This window comes from Adiantum capillus-veneris, chromosome 23, assembly GCF_014529385.1.
Source record: "Adiantum capillus-veneris isolate H3 chromosome 23, ASM1452938v2, whole genome shotgun sequence".
In the NCBI taxonomy this organism is placed as follows: domain Eukaryota; kingdom Viridiplantae; phylum Streptophyta; class Polypodiopsida; order Polypodiales; family Pteridaceae; genus Adiantum; species Adiantum capillus-veneris.
In genome coordinates this window covers 27,047,045-27,072,875 of record NC_140953.1, presented here as the reverse complement: position 1 = coordinate 27,072,875, position 25,831 = coordinate 27,047,045, and the positions used below count along the sequence as shown (strand labels likewise).

At 45.9% G+C, this 25,831-nt stretch overlaps 1 protein-coding gene across 3 annotated transcripts in view; it reads left to right on the top strand.

The window, feature by feature from the left end:
* Positions 1-25,831, top strand: part of LOC147427550 (mitochondrial-processing peptidase subunit alpha-like) — a 208,947-nt gene that overhangs the window by 155,865 nt on the left and 27,251 nt on the right. For all 3 annotated transcript variants that reach the window (XM_086496485.1, XM_086496486.1, XM_086496484.1), the window contains 2 exons: positions 1,722-1,792; positions 1,870-1,919. In XM_086496485.1, the coding sequence (XP_086352611.1) occupies positions 1,722-1,792; positions 1,870-1,919 (121 nt within the window). The remainder of the gene's footprint in view (positions 1-1,721; positions 1,793-1,869; positions 1,920-25,831) is intronic.

Genomic DNA, 25,831 nt, shown 5'->3' with positions numbered 1-25,831 from the left:
GTGGGTATGCCTCTGTTGTCGCCCCATGCAAGATCTCAGTCAATAGAGTAGTAATCTCCTCCACAGTATAAATTGGCTCGGCTGCCCACATCCGTCTGTAAATCTCCTCTACATACACCGAGTCGGTCTCTGGTGTAAAAGCATATCGTGTGTGTGCAATCCTTTGTGGTGTCAGAGAAGCACTGTACTGGAAGCAGACTGAAAAAGTCAAAAGAGCATGGTCCACTGCTATTCCAACAGGTCTAGATCCCACACTAAGATCTTGAATACTAGAAATGAAGCTCGGTGAAGTCATGACATAATCCACTGTACTAGCCCCATGTCTGTGCGGAAAGCATGTAAATCCCCCAGAAGAAGGAAAAATCTCTATTCCAGTAAGTATGGCCAAACCATGCATAGCCGTCATCTCCATGAGATATCTCCCATACTCTGTATGCTCCCTATCTGTTGAGTGTCTGTCAAGCCCCATCTCCGAAATATCCACTTCTCCTCTGAGGTATCATAGAATACCGTTTGGGAGTTGGCCGTCCTGGCATTAAAGTCTCCCAGGAGAATGATATCTCCATCTCTAGAAAACTCCCATATGTCATCATCAAGTATAGAGAAAGTAGATTGTCCTCTGGGTGAGGCATAGACTGAAGTACTAGGGGGAAAGTAACATATAGCAATATATAAGAATCTGCCCGTCTCAGCTCTTAGTCTCACCCACATGTATCTCGCCTGGTCATCTCTCCGAACTATCTGTAATAGCGGCTGCAATTCCTCATTGAATAAGACAGCTACACCTCCTGAACCCCGGCTCCCGTGCTGGGATCTAGCATCTGGTCTACAAGTTGTTTCCCATAGATAACCAGTCACACGTGGCATCAACTGTCCAGACATCAAATGCGTTTCTGAGTAAAAAACAATGTCTCTATCTGTGAAGCTATCCTCAAAAGCACTCACATCCAACCTATAAGATCCATTACAATTCCATGCCGCCATCCGGAGAGGGAGAGAGAGAGAGAGAGAGAGAGAGAGAGAGAGAGAGAGGACATGTTTTTACAACCTTATCTTCTTTTCTAGTCAACCCATGCTCATCTATTTGCTTGTACTTGCATGCTCTATACTGCTGTTGGCTACTTATCTACTACCTTTTAGTTGGGAACTTGGGAAATTCCACAAATGGGGCGGCACATCAGAAATTTTCACTATGAAGATCTTCAATGGATCCAAATTAAGTCATTTCAGTTTAACCAAAATAGTTACACACCCACTTGCTAGACAAATACTCCTCTCCACATTTCCATGGCATGGTTACAGTTTTCTTAATTGTGAGGTGGCGCATTGACTTGGTAGGATCTCCAAGGCCAAGACTTCATTGGGGATTTCTTGTCATGCTGTATCCACCTAAGTATTGAAAGAGCACCAATAAGCTAGTTCCGGCATGACAAGGTCCTTAAAAGTTTTGGCGCTTCAGGGTTTCAGGGACACTCCCACATGGTGCAATATAGCTATAAATCCTCACTGGTGAGACTCTTCCCTGGTTAATGGCTCCAGGGGTTGTTTGTCACATACTTTTAATCCTTCAGGAAACCGGAAGTTATCAAATTCCAGGCTAAATATGTGAATAGTATAAGCCGCATTGCTACTGGTCAGTTTGGAGTCCAGATCTGTTTTGAGCTTTGTGTTATCGCGTTTTAACTGCTGCTTTGTGTAACCTGTTTAAGTTTTTTGAACAGTCACCAACCAAGAGTTTGAGCGGGCAAAAAATGCAACTATATCAGCAGTTTTGATGAGTTTAGAGTGCAGGGTGAGATTTTGGTCTGGAGCGAAATCTGAGGCAACTTTCTGGTTAAATTTTGTTTGATAGAGATGTTTTGATTCCAGACAGCAGTGATTGAGGATATTGCGTGCCAAATTATGTCTTACGGTCGAAGGTATGCCATGAGTGTTACTTGAAATTTCTCTACGTGTCCATCACTTATTGGTGTATAAGGTTAGTTTAGCTTCTAACTGATATTGAAGAAAGACAGTCAATGAGCATTTGGGGGATTGCGTGCATTCGTGCCCAATGTGTGTTCGGCATGTTTGACATAGTGACATGAAAACTGTTTCTTCCCCTCGAAACAAAACAATACTGAAAACACCTGAAACGTTTCTAAATAAGCACGAAACAAGGTGGCAAAACAAGGTTCTATTAAAACCTTTTGGGTCTCCTTTTATAATATTGAGTCTCAATCTGTTTCTAAAGAAAGCAAGTGACATTATGTTTGCTTCCCTCTCCACGTATGAGAGGTACAACAGAAAGGCATCAACTCTTTCTTTCTCTTACAATGAGAGTAAACTAATTAACTTGCACATGCACAAACATATTTAAATCTAACAAGGATGGATGACCTGTTTTATCTTCTATCATTGCACATATACTGCCTCTTAACTATGGCTTGCTAGTCACCTACACGGCTCAAATCATTGTAGATTTCATATTGCAATGATCTTTTTTTTTTCGAGAAAAACATCCTTCAATTAGTTAATGAAACTGCCCATAGGGCTACAACCACCTCTACTAGAGAGGCTACAACAATCATAAGGGGAGACTCTCCCAATGAAAAAGCAACATATGTACAATGAGGCTAAATTAGGAGATGGGAGGAGGGAAAAGCCACACAGGTGGACGGTAGTGCCATCTGAGCACACCCTGGACCATGGTGAAGAAAGGCCTAGGGTGCTAGAGTCGAAGAAACGCCTCTCTACGCTTCCGCATGCGGTCGGAGCTGCCTTGAAGTCTCTCGAATTGTCCCTTGAGAGTAAGGATCAGCTCCAGAAAAAAATATCGAACAGTCTCCACTGGTGGCACTAGGCGAGCCTCAAAGATGCGGAAGTAGCGGGCCCGCCAGATGAACCAGAGTGTGAGGCACAGACGAGCTCGCAACACACCTCTCTCTCACTGCACCACTCCTGTGGAGTAAGCTCTGCTGGAGTGTGGGTCGACCCCCCTGTATCACTATCATCCTGCTGGTGGAGGATACCTCAAACTGTAATGCAGGACCCATGAGAGTGGACCAAGGAGCTACCCCCCAAGTGCATTGCCGTGCGGTGGAAAGAGCTGGCATTAGCCGAAGGACCCAAAGCCAAACCTGTTGTGCCATAGGGTAGTCCCAAAGACAATGACGCTGACTCTCCAAAGGATGGTCACAAGCTGCACATATAGCCAAGAGGCCACTATGTACAAGCTAGCTCCCCACTGCTGTAGCTCTATGTGCAACCAGCCACGGGAACAACGTGACTCGCCGCGGTTGTCTGGTGTCCCACAACCTCGCCCAAAAAGCTGACAAGAACTCACTTGTGAGACTCTCCTCCGGCCAATGAGGTGCTGTAGCAGGACGCGCCTCTCCCCGTGCTGCCAGTATGTGACGTCCCAGCCGAACAGTGTACTGAAAGAAAGGGACACTTGGATGGTCGGGTGAGGAGAAAGGGTCCCTCCAAAACCACTCTCCAGGATCCCACTTCACTCGTGCCAGTGGACAACTCTCCCAAGCCCACAGCCTCCAGTGGCCTGTCTCAAGAGCTACTGGGTCAGGATCTATGACACAAGTCCTCCCACAGATGCCCACAACCCCGATCTTCTGAAAACAACACTCTGCAACCTGTGGGGCCTCTACTGAGATTCTGTGTAATCGACACTCGCCCTATAGCTTGAAAGACGTGGAGAGTACAGTCTCTGAGCAAGCCTAAACTGCGATGAGGACCTCCAATCGCGTGAAGGCCCCCATCCATCTGGGCGCTGCTGACTCGAGAGGTGTAAGCCACTCAGCTGGTACTGCCTCTGTGATGTCCTCTCATGCCCTATAGGTGGATGCTTTGAAGATCCTCTGACAAACTTGAAACCAGTCACCTAAAGTGCGTGCTGGATGTTCTACCATGGGACCCCAAGAAACATGCGGCCTACTACCAAGTGGCCCTTTGAGTGCTGACCCTGGGGTTCCAAACAAGGGGTTGTCTCAGGCGCTCCTTCGTGCAAGCAGGCTGGTGCTGTTCCAAGCCTCTCTGCAGCTGCTCGCAGGAGCGAAGCAGGCTCACAACAAAACGGTCTTGCAGTCTCCTGCTTAGGCCAACTCTGTGTATCTCCGTGAATATCCACCTGATAAAAGGTCTCCAAGGGCCTCCATCCTGAGGCACTCTAGCTCTAAGTCGCTGAAGCAAAAACTCCTTCTAGGGCTCCTCCCCTGGAAGCAGTCCTCCTACAATAAACTTCCCAAGAAGGGCTCCGCTCTGTTATGCTGGGTCTATGATCCCTCACCTCCCCTGAGAACAAGGTAGAGTGATGACCTGCCAGGCCACTTTGGCCCGGGCTATCTGAGTGTCGCGCCCTGACCAAAGGAAGTTCCTGATCAGCCTCTCTACCTGGCTGATACAGGAGCAACAAGATGTAATGTACCACATAGTAGCCAACAACACCTGGCTGGCCACTACAACTTTGCCTGGCAAAGAAAGTCGTGCCGAGCTCCAATGTAACAGCTTCCTCCTGATGGACTGGAGGAGGGGAGCAATCTGCTGCTTAGGAGACAAGTTTAAGCCAACCTGACAGCCCAAGTATCGAACTGCAGTCCCTGGGGGGATCCATCTGAAACCCTCACCTAGCAGCCAATCAGCGTAAGAGCACTACCAACCGAGAAAGCGACTGTCTTCCTCCAGTTGATCAGTGCGCCTGATGCACAACAAAAAGTCTCAAGAGCCTGCTCACACTTGGTGATGTTGGCCTCTTGGCCCTCCAAGTACAAAGCTGAGTCGACTGCAAACTCAACATCCTGTAGCTCATCGCCCCGAATAGGAAGCGCTAAGCCACGTAAACCAACGTGCTGTGAAACCAAAAATCTGCTCATCGCCTCAACATAGAACAGAAAGAGGAAGGGGGCAAGAAGGCAGCCCTGTCTGACCGAACGTGTAAGCATGAAGCGGTCTCCTCTACCTCCTGACAAAAGCACCTGATTGTGTGCAGGTCTGTAGAGAGCTGACACACCTCTGATCCAAGCATCTGAGAAGCCCATCCTGCATAGAGTGCCCGCCAAAAAGTCCCTGTCAACTCTATCGTAGGCCTTCTCAAAATCGAGAAGAAGAATCACCAAATCCTCACCATAAAGGCGCGCGAGGGTAGATGCCTCCTAGAAAGTAAAGATGTTGTCAAGGATACTGCGGTCCTTGACAAAACCTGTCTGGGACCCATGTATAATGCTCTCTAGAACTGGCATGCATCGTGACGCTCTAATTGTGGCTCTTCAGACAATAGGTCACAATAAAAGTCAGTAGCAATTGCACGCATGTGCTCTGGCTCTGAAGCAATTGGCCCGTCAGGGCTCCTCAAGTGGCTGACACTGGCGTGCGCATGCCGGGGTTCCACTGTCTCAAAGATCGCCTTGGTCACTCTGTCACCCACCTGGGTCTATTGAGATGCCTGTTGATGGAAAGCAAACTCATGATGCCTATAGATGGAAAGCAAATGCTACTCCAACCATGGACTGTCTGGGTGCTGCTCCCGCATCCTCGGCAAGGGTGCAATGCCCCGTCGGAGACGTTGCTCCTCCCTTCTCGTTGTAGCCAGGCAGGCCGTAGATTCCTGAAGAAAGAATTGACTAAGCTGAGAAAGTCTAGAGGCCACTCTGTCAGGAGGGAGTTCTGCGTATCCAAGCCCTCTGTCCAAAAAGTCACCACTCGCTCTCTGAGCTCAGAGTCCAGCGAGATCCTCTCAGGGATGCGTAGCATCGTCCTCCCCCTCCTCTGTCTATTTGTCATTGTGAGGATCATTGGTGCATGGTCCGAAAAAGATGTCCCAGCGAGAATGCAAACTGTCCCACCGAAGTCACAGAAGTGGTCACTAGTGTAGAAGCGATCTATCCGCGATGATTCACTCCTCGCACTCTGCGGTCCGTACAAGAGAAGGCCAAGCTGTTTGGGAGCCTCACAAAGCTAGAGTGCTGCCAAACATCTGAAACCCTCAAAGTCATACATAGCCTCTCCCAAGCTGCCAACTCAGCGCCATGCATTGTAGCATGGCTACTTCCAATCCTGTTAGAGGGGTCCTCAAGCATATTGAAGTCTCCCCCAATGCACCATTGCTCTGCATGCGACAGAGACTCTACAATGTGAGACCAAACCTCTGCACATGCACTCGCCACATTGGGTGCATAGATATTCAGTGTCACAAACTGATGATGTGGCAACGTGCAGGATCCTTGAGATGCGTCGACATGCTGACCCCCGGAAAATGCATTGTAATTTGTGGTGTGACAAACTGATACGTGGCAGCCGAACACCGCAAATCGTGCTGCTAACGTGGCAGAATTGTACGGATTTCTGTAAATTGTGCTGGCTGCTTTTTGGGAGTTTTTGTAGCTAGTTGCTTTATGGGGATTATTTTTTTAGCAGTAAAGCTTTTGGGGCTTAATGCTTTTGAGAGAGAAGCTTTTAAATTAATGATTTTGGGGCTTTGCTTTTGGGCATCCCATGTACCAATAAATAAGTTCGTCGGGCCTCACTTCTGAGAGCATTTGGACATAGAGTCTGAGAGTGAGCACCAACCGACTCTCTTGTACTTTGAACATAGATCAATATAAAAAGAAATACCGAAAGGGGCGCCAGTCTTTGGGGCCAATACCTCTGGGCACGAAACTATGCCGGGTCGTGTCATCTTTATGACTGTTTTGAAGTAAATCTCTGTTGTGTCGTGGTAGCATCTTGACTTGGGGTGTCCAAGTTTGTTACAGTGGTATCGAAGTGCGGGCGATTTCTCTTCTATTGGGAAATCCAATCCGTTTCTCGCGGCACTTATGGATTCCAACAAGAAACAGTTGACTTCTTCTGAATCTGCAAGCGGGAGGAGATCACGAAGAAGATTCTCATGATCAAACAGAGGAAGAGTATGGCCCATCTCGGCCTACTCAATTCGAGGTTGAAGGGATGGAACGTCTACAGCTGGTTGACGAGGCAACAAAGCAGATGATTAAAATTGCGAAGGATTTGAAATTTGCAAATTTTTGTCTCAGCAATCCATCGCAGAAGTGCACACCCAGTGGTAGAAAGCCACAAAACCACCCATCAAACCGGCAATCGAGAAACCTTCTTCGAGGATCTTTATAGAGCAAGAATTACAAGAGGTGGTTCAAACAAAGATCAGCCGGCTTTTGGACGCAAACAACAAATCGAGAAAGCGAGAGAAAAAGCACAAGAAAGGGACTGACTTCCCGGGTTATTTGGGTCGTCAATCTTCTTTTGCATCGGCAAGAAAGCAAAAGAAGCGTGTACGATTTAAAGGACTACCCAGTTCTTCTTCTTCTTCTTTTGACAGTTCTTCTAGCTGTTCTGACTCGAGCGAAGAAGACAGAAAAGGCAAAAAGCAAAGCAAAAAGCAAATCTTTGGAAAGGCAAAGAAAAAGGCAAAGAAGCCAAGATTTCGCCCAGTTTCTGATAGTTCTACAGAGGAGTCATCCTTAGATAGTTCAGACTCCGACGATCACATGTTTTAAGCAAAGAAGAAGCATTTGTACAGAGCCAACCAATATGACTTTCTTGAAGATAAAAGCAAGAAAGTAAAGGAATCCAAAGAAGGTGGACAATCGATCAATTTGACTCTTTTTTTGGGTTCCTAGATGCTCCGAGGGCTTTGGCCTTCATTCAACAGTTTGACATAGCTTTCTCGGGAGGGCATTACTCAGAGCACTCCAAGATTAGGAGGGCTACATCTTTCTTCAAGGGAAATGCTCGAACATCGTGGTCCACTCTTCTTATGAGGCAGGAAGCTCCTGTTAAATGGTTGAAATTCAAAAGGCTCTTTATTTCTTCTTGGCTGACTCGAGAGTACGAACGAGATATACGAACCGCTTGGAATCATCTTCGGATGACCAAGGGAGATTCTTTGGACGCTTACTGCGAGATATTTTGGAACTTTTTTCTACCAACCTCTTCATTTAAGAAGGTCTCGTTTAAGGAACAGATTGATCGGTTTTGCTGCGAACTCCCTACAGAGATCCGAGATTACTACTTGGGACAAAAGTCTAATTCTATTGAAGAATTGATGGGTCATGCGAAATGGGGTTTTGCGATACATTCAGCAAATTTAACTTGCCCCACTAATGAGATCTTGACTCAGAGAACCCAATAGACTTCTAACAATGAAAGTAGAAAGAGAGAGTTCCCAAGAAAAGAAAGACAAGGATACAGGACCCCGTGTCACTCTTCGAGAGAGGGCTAGTTACATCAAAGAAGGGAAGTGTTTTGGATGTGGGAAACATGGGCACGTCTCCGCGAAGTGCCCCAAAAAGGTAGAGCAAGAAAAGAATGAAGATAGGCTAGAGAGTTTGAGAGCAGCAGAGGAACGTGGCAGAAAAGGCAAGATGAGAGCAGGACTAGTTCCAGATTGCATGGGTACTGACCCAAGCATGATTGATGAAAGTACAGAACTTTGCCTAGCTTAGGGCAAAGTGAAAGATCAAGAAGCCCTGATTTTCTTTGATGAGGAGCCAAGGCCAACTTCATCTCACCTGAAGTGGCGGCGCGGCTCGAGATTACACCCGATCAGATGGGACCACTTGCAGAGGCAGTTCTAGCGGCACCCTGACGGGGCATAGCCATTACACCTGTCATTGGCAAACTTCGGTTGCATTGTCAGGGGTATTTGGGGCACGAGGACTTTTACATAATGCCCTTGGAAGGTTGTGACGTCCTCCTTGGAGTCCCTTGGTACCATAAGAACAACGCCGTGGTCGATTCTCGGGCAAAGTAAGCAACTTTGACAACTGAAAAGGGACGAAAAATTATACTTGATGTGAAATTGAAGGGCGAGTCTGTCCCTATTGTATCGACTTGATGAAGAAAACAATGTTGTGCGTTACACAGCCATTGAGGGAAAAGGTTCTAACTGAATGCCATTGTCCACCGTTTATGGGTCACCGCGGCATTGACACCACCTTGAAAGGTGTGGGGCATTACTTCCTTTGGCCGAGACTCAAGAAGGATGTGGACGACTTTGTACGCAGTTGCTTGGTATGCCAAAAGGTTAAGTTTGACAAGCATAAAGCACAGGAATTGTTACAGCCTCTACCCATTCCCACCTACCCTTGGGAAAGTATTGCAATGGATTTCATTTTTGATCTCCCGAAGACACAGAGTGGGCATGATGGCATTTGGACTGTTATTGACAGATTTAGCAAGCAAGCTCACCTTGTTCCAATGAAGAGATAGTCAAGCTGGATCATTTAGTGAGACTGTTCATTACAGATTTTCAGATTACATGGCATGCGTGAGACAATAGTCTCTGACAGAGATCTCCGATTCACGAGTTTGTTTTGGAAGGCTATTTGGGAGAACATTGGCACACGGTTGCAGTTCTTGTCATCTCTTCACTCGCAGACTGATGGGCAATCTGAGATTGCAAATTCAGTCATACTGGATTTATTGAAGTCTTACATTTCTGATCAGAAGACTCTGGGAATCTTTTTTGCCCTTGGTGGAATTTGCCTACAGTAACACAATGGACTCTTTGACGAGGAAGGCACCATTTGAGATTATTGAAGGTGCTACGAAGGTTCCACCCTTCTTTAGCACGAAGGTTAAGATTTTTGAAGCCAACCAGTACACGAGGGACTTGGACACTGCTTTTGCCAAGGTCCAGGAGGCTTTAGCGAAATCTCAGGAAAGACACAAGAAGGCAGCAGATCGACACCGTCGCTATTTGAAATTAAAGGAAGACAAATGGGTGCTCTTACATTTTGAGAAGGCACGTCTAACAAAGAAAAAAGATAAAGAGCAGCTTTTTCCAAAGCTTAGCATGAGATAGTATGGACCTTTCGAGATAAAAGAAAAGATAAATGATGTCGCCTTTAGACTGTCCGATACTTGGAGAATTCACAATGCTTTTCATGTGAGTCTCTTGAAGCCTTTTAATGGCGATGTGCCCGATGATGGGGAGCTAGATAAGCAACCCGAAGTGGAGGAAAGTGAGGAGATCCTCGTTCAAGTATAGATATTGACACATAAAGATAGAAAGATTAAAGGTAAATTCATTAGGCGGTTCTTGCCAAGAACTATTCTGCATTGGGTGCGAAGTGGATGGAGAAGGACTTATCGAATACTCCTCAAATTCTGGAACTTTACCTTGAAGCATTCGGTTTAGCATAGTCTACTTTGATAGAACCCCGATTTCAGTATGGGTGAATCTAGTGCAGCGGGCTTGCACAAGAGGGGAGTTGCTCCGCTTCTTTGTCAATAGATTACCCCGATTTTGGATATAGAGTCATTGATGTCCCTTTGGGTTTCAGGGATACTCCTGGGCTGGTTGTATGACTTTATGAACTGGAATTCCCGAAAATGAAAATGATACTGATTGGTTTGTACTGGACTTGTTTGAGTGCAGGAACTGAAAGAAGAAACGATTACAACATTTTGGTCTCATAAATCTCTATAGACATGATTGCAATAAGGATTAGTTAATCGGGCATTTATGAGGTCCGGAATGGATCTAGATGCGATTACTAAATACATTTCCAATTAATCATGGTCTGAGATTTGGAATGAATTTGAATGTGATTTGTCATTGATGTCCCGTGATGTCAAGTGATGGCCTGTGATGTTCAGTGATGTGATTGTTGATTGGTACATATGCTAGATGTGTTGTGTCTAGTGCATCGGTACTAATAGTCAGTGTCTACTAAGACAATTTATGGCCTCTTTCTGTTTTGCAGGCATAATCGAGGGCGATTACAATTCTTTCAAGAGGGGGGTATGTCACAAACTGATGACGTGGAAGCATGCAGGATCCCAAAGATGCGCCAATAGGCTGACCCCAGAAAATGTGTCCCAATTTGCGCTGACACGTGGCAGATGTACGGACGCCGCAAATCCTGACGTGGCAGAATTGTACAAATTCCGTAAAGCATTAGGAAGAGAATGGGGTCTAGAAGGGCCTCTTTATTTGGCAATTTAAGGGAGTCAAACCTCTAGTATTAAGAAATCAATCAAAGGACAGATTTTGAATCCAAACAAGCAAAACGGCTAGTTTGTTTGAATTCAAATTTTCCCTCCAAAATAGAGTTTAAAATGTAGCGAGCAAAACCATATCATGTAACATATCTACAGAAAGAGCTCGGCGTGTAAATCACAGATCTATAATCTCCGCTCAAATTGGAGATCATATGTAAGAGATATGGAAGGCCGAAAGTCATAAAATTGTCCACTCCCTTTTTGGGGGGAAAAGTGCATCCTTTGACCACTCTTACACACCCACCATTCTTGTACACATGGCATGCACCTATTTGTCAAAATGTTAATCACCTTCATAATCTTATGGCAAATAAAGAGGCCCTCCTAGACTCCATTCTCTTCCTAATGCTGCGCTTGTTGCTTTTTGGCAGTTTTTGGAGCCAATTGCTTTATGGGGATTATTATTTTTAGCATTAAAGCTTTTGGGCTTAATGCTTTTGAGAGAGAAGCTTTTAAGTTAATATTTTGGGACTCTGCTTTTGGGCATCCCTTGTACTAATAAATAAGTTGGTTGGGCCTCACTTCTGAGAGCATCTGGACGGAGAGTCTAAGAGTGAGCCCCCTTCTTTCTCTCTTGTACTTTGAACACAGATTAATATAAAAAGAAATACCGAAAGGAGCGCTAGTCTTTGGGGCCAATACCTCTGGGCATGGAACTACGCCGGGCCGTATCATCTTTGTGATTGTTTTGAAGTAAATCTTTGTTGTGTCGCGGTAGAATCTTGACTTGGGTGTCTAGTTTGTTACATTCAGGAAGCCCAAGAGGCAACCCTGAACCTGCATAGTAATCCACTGATCCTTGCTAGGCACAATAATACCTTTGTCCACAATGGCCTATTGCCAAGAGTCCGCAATAGTCATACATTCCCCTCCTTGGATACCACCAGGTCCAAATGCAGCTAACCAAAATGTCTCATATCGACCACGCAGAAGTTGACCACATCATTTAATATGGCTCTCACATAGATGATGCTCTTGTATCAGAAGAAGATCAATCTCTCCTCCCACAATGCATCGCTGAAGCTTCCGGCCTAATCGGCCCCTCTCGGGCTGAAACTGGGGCCCACCTAATCTGTGCACGTTCCATGAGACGATCCTCATGGAGAGCGAGAGAACTAATACTGCAGCAGCAGCTAACCGTGCTTTCTTCGAGGCTGGCTTGGATGGGGAATAATCCATATCCGAGCGTCCTCGAGATAGGCGTGAGTGCAAAGAGTGTCTAGCCCAGGCCCAAGAAGAACGAGCCGTGCGCAGGGCAACCTCCTTTGTCGAGGAGTCCTCATGTATGTGTACATATCATGGCGGGCTCTGCGTGTCAGCAAAGAAGTGTACCACAATGTGTCTACGTCCTGCCGAGTCTGGAGGTGTCATTGAGAACTTGGTCGATGGCCACAGAGTCTGAACCAAGTCTGTAACCCCTAGGTCTCCCATGTGGTGAGAGAACTTGAGGGCCTGTGCCTGCAGCCACTCCAACACTGAGTCCAAAGTCCACTCAGGCTGGTCCCTGCCACAAAGGGGAAAAGAGAAGCCAACCACTGAGTCTAGGCCCTCTATCCCTCTAGCTACAAGGAACAGTACATGAACTCTGAAGCAAGATGCCTCAAAGTCTGGTGCAGGGTCGCCGAGAAAACGTGTGAAGTCGTAGGCAAAGAACTCCCACCAACGACGAATGTCAAAGCTCGTCAGTCCATGAGGAATTGCTGTAAAGGGAGACGTCTTCCCCAGAAGGGGGGTTCGCAAAAAAGGCTCTCTCTCTCTTGCCAAGCGACTCGTGGCAAAGGTGCTGCCAAGAGATCTCCTAGTAGTCGAGGATGGTCTTGCCCCTTGGGACAGCTGCGGGGCAGGAGTAGGAGGAGATGTGGATGGAAACAGGGGGGTAGCGGGAGAAGGAGGAGTGGGTGTGCGGGGAGCGGTAGTGGGAGAAGGGAGAGGAGGGGAGGAGGAGGAAGGAGGCAGAAGGGGAGGGACGGAGGGGAACTCGCGGGGGGGGGAGGCTGAGGTGGAGGGTGGAGGGTGGAGGCGGAACCTCGTCCTGCTGAAGAGGATCGAAACAGTTGCCTCTGTGAACCCATTGCTACTGGCCTGAAGCTTGGGGACCACTCTGAGTGCCAGGCTGATGTGGTGGCCTGTTTCGACGCCGACCACAAACATGCTGCCAGCCCTCCTCCGCCCGAGGGAGAAGGGAGAGGAGGGGAGGAGGAGGAAGGAGGCAGAAGGGGAGGGACGGAGGGGAACTCGCAGGGGGGGGGGGGAGAGGCTGAGGTGGAGGGTGGAGCCGGAACCTTGTCCAGCTGAAGAGGATCGAAACGGTTGCCTGTGTGAACCCACTGTTGCTGGCCTGAAGCTTGGGGACCACTCTGAGTGCTAGGCTGATGTGGTGGCCCGTTTCGACGCTGACCACAAACATGCTACCAGCCCTCCTCCGCCTGAGCCACAGGCTCGGAGAGTGGCTCTGCCTATGTACCTTGTGACTCTATCTGTTGCTGCTGGTCAGCCCTTGGAGGTTGGGGGTGAGCCTGAGGTGAAGCTCGGGGTCTCCTCCGTGGACAGGCCTTTGCAAGATGGCCCATCTGACGAAAAACAAAACACTGATTCAAGAGGCCCGAATACTCCACGCTCTGACAGAACCAACCGCCGCTCACCCTAGGAAGGAGGATGACCTTCGGGAGAGTGTGGGTGTTTCTAACCATAACCCGTACAGTGGGAATGCCGGCCGCCTAGGCAGCTATAGAGGTTGCCGTGCGAGGTGTCTCCAAGACAGTCCCAATCTTTGAGCCTATCCTAGAAAGGAGCGGAAGGTACTCCCTCCTCAAGCCGGGGAGGAGATCACACACCTCTCCTCTGCTAGGTCGGGTGGCGATGATCTTGCAGACGACAGAAGTCGCCTGAAGGCGCTCCACCTCTGCTGCGAGGTTCGCTTGCTCTGTCAGCGATAGAGCAAGTCTGATGGTGCAGGGTCGGGCGAGGGGGAATTCTTGAGAGTCCCTCTGGAGTGGAGCATGAGCCTCCATCTGTGTCTGCTGTTGTGATGGAAAGGGGTTGAATGAAGACAACTCTCTGAAAAACTCCGGCGAGTAGAGTCGAAGAACGCCACTGACAAGGCTAAACAGAGTGAGGCCTCAATTGGGGGGGGGGGGGGGGGGGGATGGAGCGCAAAGGGGGGTCGACGGGCAGGGGGAACAGAGGGATGACGGTTTGAGGGGTGACAGGCTGACAGGAGGCGGGCTGTGGGATGGCAGGCTGAGCGGACGGCAGGCTGTGGGATGGCAGGGCTGAGGGAGGGCGGGTTGAGGGCAGCGGGCAGCTGCGGGAGGGGTGGGGGGAGAAGCGTGTGGGACGGCAGAGGCGGGGCACGACAGCGCGGGCAGTGGGGAGGCAGCACGAGGAGGGTGAGGGGAGGGCGAGCACAGCAGGCAGCGAGCGTTACCAAGAAAATAAGGGCTTTGAAGCCATTGACTTTCATTGCAATGATCTTTAATGCTAGCTTGATTAATATGTATGTAACTGCTATCAAAATGGTAAGCTCAAGGCATTATGTATCCTACAACTTCAAGGAAGCTATTTGTTTCTTCTTGGCATCTTCGGAACTGAACAAAATGAAATGTGTTGAAACAAGGCATCAATGAAACACACGAAACATTTCTTATGACTATGGCATGAGTTTCAGATCTTTAATGCTAGCTTGATTAATATGTATGCAACTCTATCAAAATGCTCAGCTTTAGGCTTTATGTACCCTTTCCACGAAAGCTTTAGGTTCTTTGAAGAAGTACATGAAATGTTTCTCATGACTATGGCATGCGATCCATGCATACTAGGGTTTCCCAGATAATGGATCATTTTTCTGTATTTGGAGAATTTCCCAATACACACACATGAATGCACTACCTCTACCTCTTGCCTCTCAAATATTCTGTGTGGATCGTCTCCAGGCTCTCTCTCGGTAAAAGTCCTCGAGTGCTGTCATATGTCTTTGTGGTCCCCCTCTTCGAGCTTGACATTGAAACCATGTCATTTGCATACATCCAGATAGAGACCAACATCCTGGAAGAGATATACCTCCGCCACTTCTTTTGTCCATGAAAGATCTCATCAATGTATAGCCCAAATAATGTGGGAGAGAGCGGGTAACCATGCATCACCCCTAGAGTGCTATCCACCTTTGCTGACCAACCTCTCGGACAACCTACTTGTCCAATGATGCCCCATATTATGTCAGATAGTAGTCCAATCTCCTGTACTCTCTGAAGCAGTCAATCTCATGGAACCATATCAAATGCTTTTTGGAAATCCACAAAGCAGCAATATAATCGGCTGCCTTGAGCTTGTGCCTGCTCTATGAGTGTTCGTAAGGTAAAGATATGATCCATAGAACAAAACTGTCATCAAAACCCTACCTGGCCTCTTGCTTTGAGCCTTGCTGTCTGTGCTAGAGAACTCAACTCCACCTAAAACAACGATTCATAATTCTTGTCCAAGAAGTGGCCAACCATGAGAAAGCTAGGAGGAAGGAAGGGAAGAAAAGAAGACGACGAGCTGGGAGGACAGAGGCTACAAAGCTTGTGTATAGAAGAAGAGAAAATGTTTCTCCTCTCTCCTCGGATACTACTTCACCAGCTCTTCATGATCCGCTAGTTGATTCTCAGGGCAGTGATTTGGATATCGGCAGCAGGTCTGAAGGCATAAATTCAGCTTATGAGCGGCATTTTCCTTCTTTGGTAGAGAGTGCTAAGCAGTTTGCCGAGTCTTTGAAGACACCTAGGAGGTCTTCAAGACTTAACCCCAATATCTAGCCTTGATTTGTGGCAATCTTGTATCTTAGATTGCCCTAGGATTTTATCTTTTGGTGATACCATTTATGGTGTTCTCTCTGTATTATTCTCATGTAATTCTACCTTGGGGTCTGTGCCCTTGAGGTGATTTTAATAGAAAGATTTTCTCTTTTGAAAAAAAAAAAGTGGCCAACCATGATCCATCATTACTTATAGTTACTTAGTTATGATCTAAGAGGGGTGCCGATTAAACCACTGAGCAGGTGTGTAATGCTAGATGATGTGTCCTTGATCCACACAGTACACTAAAAAGAACTGAAAACCTCGCCCATGTCCGCAGGAAAGAGTATCTACGCTGTTACAAGTTGCTTGACGTGGAATGGGAGTCGCACGTGCAAACGGGCAAAAACCTATAAAGGATAAAAACACTTCGGTGAAAGTGCTACGTGGCAGGCTGCCCTCTGAATTGCATTGATAGTTGTTGACGTGGCAGATCCCTGCGGACAAACGCTGCGATACTTTTGCTCAAGGGATTTTTAGCGCCCAGCTTTTGGACCAGGAGCTTTTAGTGCGGAGAGTTTTGGGAAGCACCATGCTTTTGGGCCTTCTGTAATTGTTAAAAGGGTGCCCCTGGGTCTCTTTCCACATACTTGTGTGGGAGCAGAGATGTGGAGAGGACCCTTGAGAGTTGTACTTTTTGTGAGCATATATGTTAGTACCTAGTTCTACACCCACTATTGGGCACTAACAAGGTTAGTGGGGATTGTTTTTTACTATGCGTGATGGAGTTGATGGTTGGATTGTCTTGTGGGTGACTACCACGGGTCTATACCTTGCACTTTCCTTTAAGGGTGAATCTAGGCTTATCTTGGTTTCATCTAGAGCACATACACTACACTTTTTTTTTTCTAGTAATGTCAGATTGAATCACCATGGGAAACCTCAACACGAGGAAAACCCATAGAAAATATTACAAGCAATAAATCAGAAACGGCCAAAGTAGAGGCTGTGATGACTTGAATTTGTTGAAACATGAGGAAATTACGTGCTCTCCACACTATCCATAGCACCCAGAATCTAACCCAGCCAAAAAAGTATGCGCATGGCCAAAGCAATGGTGGAAGCACTCAAAAAATCCAAAAAAATCGACCAAATTGTATCCCAGGGAAACGCGTGCGAGGAGTTGTAGAGATGCAGTCCACAAACTTTTGCGTACGAGAACAAGTCCACAATAAATGTCGAATATTCTCAATGCCTACACTACAACGAACAGATCGCGAAGAGGCCAATCTTCTGGAGCATAGAAATTTACCAATTTGGAGAACCCCACACATGCAGAAATTAGAGAGAGAGTGCAGTGGACCCAAACACTCTGCTAATCCCATATGGCCATAGTACAAGGAGGGGGTCTTCATATATAGGCAAATTTCAAGTATGCCTAACCTACAACTGTACCCCACTACTTGGTAAAAATGGACCAACTTGCTAATGAATGTGACATATTGCACACATTTAGAAGCAGAACTGTAGAACATTGGAGACTCTAACCTCGAGAAACCCTAAGAACTGGGGTCCTGCCTAATACTAACCTACCGGGTGGGCAACACTGTGGAATGCACCGCCGAGAAAATACATTCTTGGGAAAACAAGAGCAAGTCTCCCAATAGTGCTTAAGACACAAGATCAACACCACAAACTGTATCAAAAGAACTCCCACAATACCGTAGCTCACAGACAAATGATCCCTTGGGAATTTACAAGCACACACCCATCCAAAAGACCACCAAAATTAGGTTGGCATGGAGTTATGACACACGCCAACCAATGCACTTGAGCTTCCTCCTTCACCGATCGACTCTTCAAGACCATAACTTCAAAGTGTGTATATGCCACAAAACATGTAAGCCTTCACAACTTACTCTACATCAAACTGCCTATGGGCTACCATATCTTGTACCTTGCAAGAAATAGACTAAATCACAACTTCAAAAGGGATGCTTTCAAGCCTAAAAAATTCTCAGTATTTTTTGCAACAAAAGTTCTAAAGACACCAAATTTGAATTTATGCACCACTATGTTCAAAATTGCCGCAAACAGTACGTTGCCATGGCACGACTACACACAAAGAAGGCTAGTCAAGGGCAAAATACTTCATCAAAAGGCACGAAGAAGCCATAACGAACCAAGACCTGCAAATTTTTTATATTAGGATGAAATTTTGTATGTTTGTACTCGAGCTTAGGCTATAAACAAGTCATACGTCAAAAAACTCACTAATGGACACTTAAGGCAACCCACCGGCTGGTGCTAGGTAATTGATTGCATTGCATGTACACGTGCTTGCTACAGAAAGCTTAAAAGGCCACAAAAAGAAAGCCCACATGCCTTTTGACACATGGCATCATGCCCATACATACAAATTTACAAAACATGGTGTCCAAAATATGTGCAACATAGTTTTCAGACCCTAGCATGCTAGATCATTCATGATTAGCAATAGAAAAGAGAACCCATAAACCAAGTGATGGAGTCTTCACTTTATCTTCATAATCAGCTAGACGACATGAAAATACTTCAAAGGAAAACTCACCGTCAACCACAGTCATCAGTCTCGCAACATACTTCTTCAACCTATAGCCATTCACCTCCGCTTTATGTGGGGTACCATTCAAATGAGCAAGTTGGTATGTGCCATTTGGAAACCTGTTCAAGACCAAGAAAGGACCTTGCCGCTTGATCTGAAATTTCTTTTGAAAAGTGCTATATAGCTTGCTATTGTAACAAAGAACCATGTCACCCTTCTTGACGTCTTTGTCTCTCGCCTTCTCATTTGCTTTTGCATAATGTTCTCGAGTATGTGTTCATAATGTTCAAAAGCAAGCTACCTATCCAATTGTGCACATTGTAAATAAAAAGCCTCTTTTTGAGTGAATTATATCCTTCATCTTTAAGCTTTAACATCAACCTTAAAGATGGTATCTCCACTCTAATAGGAAGCAAAGTCTCTTTGCCAAAAACTAAGTGGAAGGGAGAGAAACCAGTACCTGAATTGATGGCAATCCTGTAAGCCCATAGAGCATAAGGTAGCTCTTTATTCCGAGTCTTTATATTACTTTTTGTCATCTTTGTGAGCATCCTCATGAGTTCTCCATTGAAGCTCTCATTCATTCCAATACATTGAGGATAATAGGAAGTAGCAAACGTGCAGCACATATGCAACTTTTCCTATAAATAATCCACTAGCTCTTCTTTGAAACCTGGATCTTAAAGTAACTCTAATGTTCATATACAAATTGGTACTTTACTTGTGATTCGCTTAACAGCTTTGGCTTGGGCCCACCTAGATAGATAGTCAATCGCAGTATGTAGCATTTGCCCCTAGTTGTTATAGGTAAAGGGCCTATTGCATCAAAATCTTAATCCTCAAATACATTATGTGCCACAATGGTGCTTCTAATTTCTTTTGAGAACTCTTATTTGACATGCTTTGGCACCTCTTTGAAGCAAAATGGCCACCACAACCCTCATGATTCTCCTCTAAAATTTTTCCTTTTCAACGCACTCGTCTCATCATAAGATTAGCCCCTTTTTATATACAAGGTATCACCAACAAGCAACACATACAAGACATATGAAACCTGTTTTAAGAAGCTTGTTTATCTTTTCCTTTAAAGCATTAAGTTGTACCTATCCCATTCTCATTAGCTTTTGGCGTACAGGCTGAGCTCCTTCCTTGATTGGAATGTTGATCTCCTCTCCTTAAAAGCCTCTAATTTCCTCATAAGAAGTGATGAATAAATTAGGAAATTGTTGTATCATGTGTAGGTACTTACCCTTCTCATGACTAGTCAAATCTGGAGATAGCACCATAATCTTGCGCTCGAGAAGCAATCTGTGAAGAAAGAGGAAACATATCACCACCCAATCTTTTTGGCTTGTCAGATCGAGGGCTTTTATGACCCCATTCGCCTAAATCGTAACATTGAAACATATCCCTTCTGCTAGCCATGCCTCTTCCTCTTCCACGTGTGAACCCCTCATTGTTTCCATAGCTGCGACCATATCCATAGCTTTGACCTCTTCCAACTCCCATCATTTGTATACTAAGATTCTTTATAACCTTTAAAACTGCTTGCGAAAAACATTCACATCATGAGAAGCTTGTTAATCATAACCTGACTCTTTGATGAGGACCCTTGGTTGCTCTATAACTTGCACTTCAACCTTTGGCTCAACGTTGATTCCAAGTTTACTAAGACGCTCTGGTTTCCTCTCCTTGTTCTTTGCAATTTCAACTGCCTCTTCAAAGGTCTTTGGCTGCTCAAGCTCCACCTTCAAGCATAGACTACTCCTCAAAATTGCCAAGATTTGTCCAAGTTTACAGTGACTCTGACCGATGCCTAAGGTTGTAGGCACATTATGGTTCACTTTTTTGCAGATGCACAGATGTCTCCTTGCTATGTATATACTCATGAGGACTCTTGGGCAGAGTATGTGGCTCAGAGGACTGCACGGGCAGCGTGGGCATGGGTGAAACATGAGATCGAGGACACTCGGATGTGGACTACTCCCCATCCAAACTACCGTCGAAGGTTGCTCGCCTGGCTACCATAGCATCGTCAGTCTACTCTCATTGACCCTTTGAGAACTGTGTCATGGAATATCCAGGGCCTTGGAGGTCCATAGTTTGTGCGTTAGCGGGGTGGCTTGAGACAGGAGCTCTATAGATGCCTTGTGGGTGGTCCTATTGATATGCTTATGCTACAGGAACATCATTTGTGTGCATTAGGGTCAATTTGGATGAAAAAAGGGCCATGTAAGGATCTAAAAAGGGACAAACATAAAAAAGACCATGAAGATCTTACCAAAACTATTCAACATGGGTACCAAAACTATTCAACATGGGTACTCATTGGATAGAGCTCATCAAGCGCCAACCATGGACCATTTGAGCACTACATTTGGAGTTCATATGCAAAAGTTATGGCTAAAATAGTGCAAAATATTTCAAAAGCAATGAAGGAGATCTTGACTCGTGCACAAAAGTGCCATACTTTTGGAAAGGTGGATCCTCCTTGACCCTTAGATCAAGAATAGAGAAACCCTAAACGACCCTTATTTCATCTAAATTGGCCCTAATGGAGAGCCGCATTTAGCATTGTGAACAGTTTTTGCGAGGTAAATATGAGACTTTTTGGTCAGTTGCTTTCTGGCTTGGAGACATTTAGGGAGGTGTATGCATGACTATTGTGGACTCATGGTAGCAGGCCATTGTGGGCAGAGGAATCATTGTGCCAGGCTGGGCCCAGTGGGTCACCATGCAGATTCAAGGTAGCCTTGTGGGCTTCTTGAACATTTACACGTCAACCATGCAAGTGCTTATGCTGAGATTTGGTCACATATTGTGGATTCCTTGCCTCATGTAGAGCACTGGTGCATTGGAGGGGACTTCAACATTTTGAGGACCCCTCTGATAGGATAGGAGGCAGCCTCACGCTACTGTTCACGAGGTTTAGTTGGCTGCTTAGGTGCGCCTATGTATGACTATGAAGATCTCGGCTGTATGGCAGCATGTAGCCTTTATACGGCACTTAGATAGTCTCTCTTTCTCTAGGCCTGGCGGCAGAGTAGGAGATGTGAATCTATCTAGGATAGATCGTTTCTATGCAAGTGACCACCTTTGTTACATGAGCAGCTCAGCATGCATATTGGCAGGGACTCTTTTTTATGATCATGAGCCGGTGATTCTTACTGTGTTAGATAGATAGAGGCAGTGTTATGCGATAGGATTTTGTTGGATACCGAGTTCAGGGAGCAGGTTGTGATGCTATGGATTGAGAGTTTGCACACTCAGGACCCTGAGCAGCCATTGGCCTTGGGGGATCATGAGCCGGTGATTCTTATTGTGTCAGATAGATAGAGGAGAGGCAGTGTTATGCTACACATCACAGAGAGGATTTTGTTGGATATTGAGCGCAAGGAATAGGTTGTGACGCTATGGACTGAGAGTTTGGACACTCAGGAGGACCCTGCTTCTAGAGCAGCCCACTGGCCTTAGGGAGCTTAGCCGATTCTTCCTCTAGGAGTCTACAGCTCGTTTGGTTGCGACCAAGGAGGAGGAAAGGCGCCTCAGATGGGGTATTGCCTCCCTACATTGGATGCAAGAGCGCCACCTAGGTAGTTCTTGGATGGAGGAGCAGATGCAGCAGGCTTGGTAGGAGTTGATCACCATCACGCCACGAGTTTATCTTCTATCGTTAGGAATCACAGTGGACTCAGGTGGGCGACAAAGTTACTAGTGAGTTCTTCGAGATTGTCGGTCCTCGTTGAAACCAGCCCGTAGACTCGCTGAAGGGCGGTAGAATTTAGCTTTCACCCGATCTTTACACTGTTAAACTTTACGACACAACAGAATTCACGAAGAAACCTATGACTGGAATTCAACACTTCAAACAAACCAGGGCTTGGTAGCTAGAATGCTCCCCAAGCAGACAGTGACACTGCGTTGGCCCCAAAGGTTGGAGCCCCTTTTGGTATATCTTTATTTAATTAAATTTTGGAAAAAACCCATAGATTCCTACAATCTGTTCCACTTTTATTGCGCTGAAAATGACCTACCATAGCCCAATTTTGGCAGTATAACTGCAATAGGAGGCTTCACACCCCATACCCTAGGTGAATTCCTGCGCGCAACATGACCAGGCTGCTCACAAATAAAGCATTTATTCTCAGTCATTAAAGCCTTCTTCTCTTCGAACCACTTGCGCACAAAAGTCTTCCTTTTCTGTTTCTTAGCTTGTCTTGCAGACGTCTTGGCTGAGTCCTTAGCTTTCTCTTCCTTTTTTGACCCCGAGACGCTTCAGGAGTCGCTTTAACAAAGGGCCTCTTTGCTGAATTTTTCTTTGGCTGGCCCCCTTTCACGTTGCCCTAGAATCCACTATCTTCAGCCTTCAACAAGGCATGACCACTCTGACCTTCGGACTATAGTTTCTAACCCCTTTAGGCTGTACTTCTCAATCTGCTCTGTCAATGGCACGAACGTATAGCAAGTTACTGAAAGCAACACTTTAGAGTGTAACAGACTTGGACACTCCAAGTCAAGAATCAATCACCACAACACCAAATAACCACTTCAAAACAATTCACAGATCACAATAGATTTGCATTGGCCCGGCGGAGTTCCGTGCCTAGAGATATTGGCCCCAAAGACTGGCGCCCCTTTCAATATTTCTTTCTGTATTAAATCAATGTCAAAGTACAAGAGAGCGGTTAGGGTTTCACTCTCAGACTCTGCGTCCAGATGCTCTGCAGAGTGAGCCCTAATCCGCGTATTTAAAGATTACAAGGGATGCCCAAAAGCAGAGCCCCAAAAGCTTTCAAAAATAAAAGCAAAATTTTCCTCTCTATCTCTCAAGAGAGTAAAAGTAAAGCAGTCAATTCTTCTCTCTCTCTTGGCCCTTGCGTAGAGAAAAGCAACAGCTTACGTCGCTCAAAAGCTGGATTTTCAGCTCTGTAATTTCCGGAAATCCGTACCGCTTGCCACGTGGCATTTCAGCCGCCAAATTTAGGGTTTCCAGCCACATTAGGGTTTCAGCCAGAAGTTAGGGTTAGGGTTTCCAGGAATTAGGGTTTTTGGCAGAAAGTAGGGTTTTGTAGGAATTAGGGTTTTTGGCAGAAATTAGGGTTTCTGCTCTCGGTAGCCACGTCATCACTTTGTGACATACCCCCCTCTTGAAAGCATTGTAATCGCCCGCAATTACGCGTGCAAAACAGACAAAAGCCATAAACCGTCTTAGTAGACACTGACTGTTAGTACCTACGTACTAGGAACACACATCTAGCACATGTACCAAATCAACAATCACATCACACGACATCACAGGACATCACTAGACATCATATGACATGCAACATTCATTCGGATCTTAGACCATGATTTATCGGCAATGTAGCTAGCAATCGCATCTAGATCCAATCGGGACCTCATCGATGTACGATTGACTAACCCCTATTGCAACCATGTCTATTCGAAATCAATCAGACCAAAATGCTGCAGCCATATCGTCTATCAGTTCCTGCACTCAAGAAGTCAAGAACAAATCAGTATCATAATCAGGAATTCCATTTCATAAAGTCATCCAACAGAAATTAGAATACTGTCAGCTCTCAGTATCCCTGAAGCTCAAAGAGATATCAGTGACTTTAGTATCAATATCGAGGCATCTGTTGACAAAGGAGCGGAGTAACTCCCCTCTTGTGCATCCCACTGCACCAGATCTCCGGCCAAGCTGAATTTTGGGTTCCATTTGGAGTAGACTATGCTAAACCAAAAGCATCGAGGTAAAGTTTCACAATCCGAGGAGTATCTGCTAGGTCTTCCTCCTCCATCCACTTCGCATCCAATGCAAGATAGTTCTTGAACTTAACCAAGAATCGCCTTTGGACTTCACCTTTATTCTTCGTATCCTTATGGGCCAAAATCTGTTCAGGAACAAGGATTTCCTTGTTTTCTTCCACTTCGGGTTGTTCATCAGGCTCCCCATCATCAAGCACATCACCCTTAAACGGTTTCAAGAGACTCACATGAAATGCATTGTGAATCCTCCAAGTATCTGGCAGTTTCAATCGGAAGGAGACATCATTTATCTTTTCAGTGATCTGGAAAGGTCCGTAGTATCGCATACTAAGCTTTGGAAAAAAGCCTCTCCTTTCCCTTTTTCTTTCTTAGGCGTGCCTTCTCAAAATGTAAGAGCACCCAATCATCCTCCTTCAATTTCAAGTCGCGACGATGGCGATCCGCTGCCTTTTTTTGTCGTTCTTGAGACTTCTACAAAGTGTCGCGAACCTTGGCAAAAGCCGTATCCAAATCGCGTATATTCATCCGCTTCAAAAATTTTATCTTTCGTGCTCAGGAAGGGTGGAACCTTCGCAACACCTCAATAATCTCAAATGTCGCCTTCCCCATCGAAGAGTGTATCGTGTTATTGTAGGCAAATTCCACCAAAGGTAAGTACTTTTCTCATTGAGTCTTCTGATTCGAGATACAAGACTTTAATAAATCTAAAACCACTGAATTAGCAATCTCAGATTGCCCGTCAATCTGCGTGTGGAACGATGACGAGAACTGCAACCACGTGCCAATGTTCTCCCAAATTGCCTTCCAAAACAAACTCGTACATCTGGGGTCTCTGTCGGAGACAATCGTCTCAGGCATGCCATGTAATCTGAAGATCTAGGCCACAAACAGTCTCACTAAGTGATCCGGCTTGACTGTTTTCTTCACTGGAATGAAATGAGCCAGTTTGCTAAATCTGTCAATAACAGTCTAGATACCATCGTGACCACTTTGTGTTCTCGGGAGATCAAAAATGAAATCCATTGCAATACTTTCCCAGGGGCGGGTGGGTATGGGTAAAGGCTGTAACAATCCCTGTGCCTTATGCCTGTCGAACTTGACCTTCTGGCGCACAAACTCTTCCACATCCTTTTTGAGTCTCGGCCATAAGAAGTATCTCTCTACGCCCTTCATGGTGGTAGCAATGCCGCGGTGACCCATAAAAGGTGGACAGTGGCATTCAATCCTAACCTTTATCCTCAACGGTTGTGTAACGCACAACATGGTCTTTCTCATCAAGTAGCCTTCTTGAATGGAGTATCCTGCTCCTGTCTCCCCATCCCGTATCCGTGTGAATATATATGCAAAATCTGTATCTGTGGCATACTGGTCGACCATATCCTTGAAGCTCTTATGATGTATTGTGGAAATAGCTAGAACCAACGGCTTTCGTTTATCTATCATTCAGTTCTCTCCCAAAAGAATGAGTAAAGAAACAGAAGTTCATCAAGTACAATCTTTGAGCCCTTCATTTGTCAAAGTCGCTTTCTCGGCCCGGTAGTCAAGCACGGCATAGTTCTTGTGGTACCAAGGGATTCCGAGTAGAACGTCACTCGCGTGCCCTGAACACCCCTGTCATTGCAAACGAAGTTTTCCAATGCTCGGTGTAATGGCAACATCCCGTATCCAGGTGCCAGTCGAACTACATCCA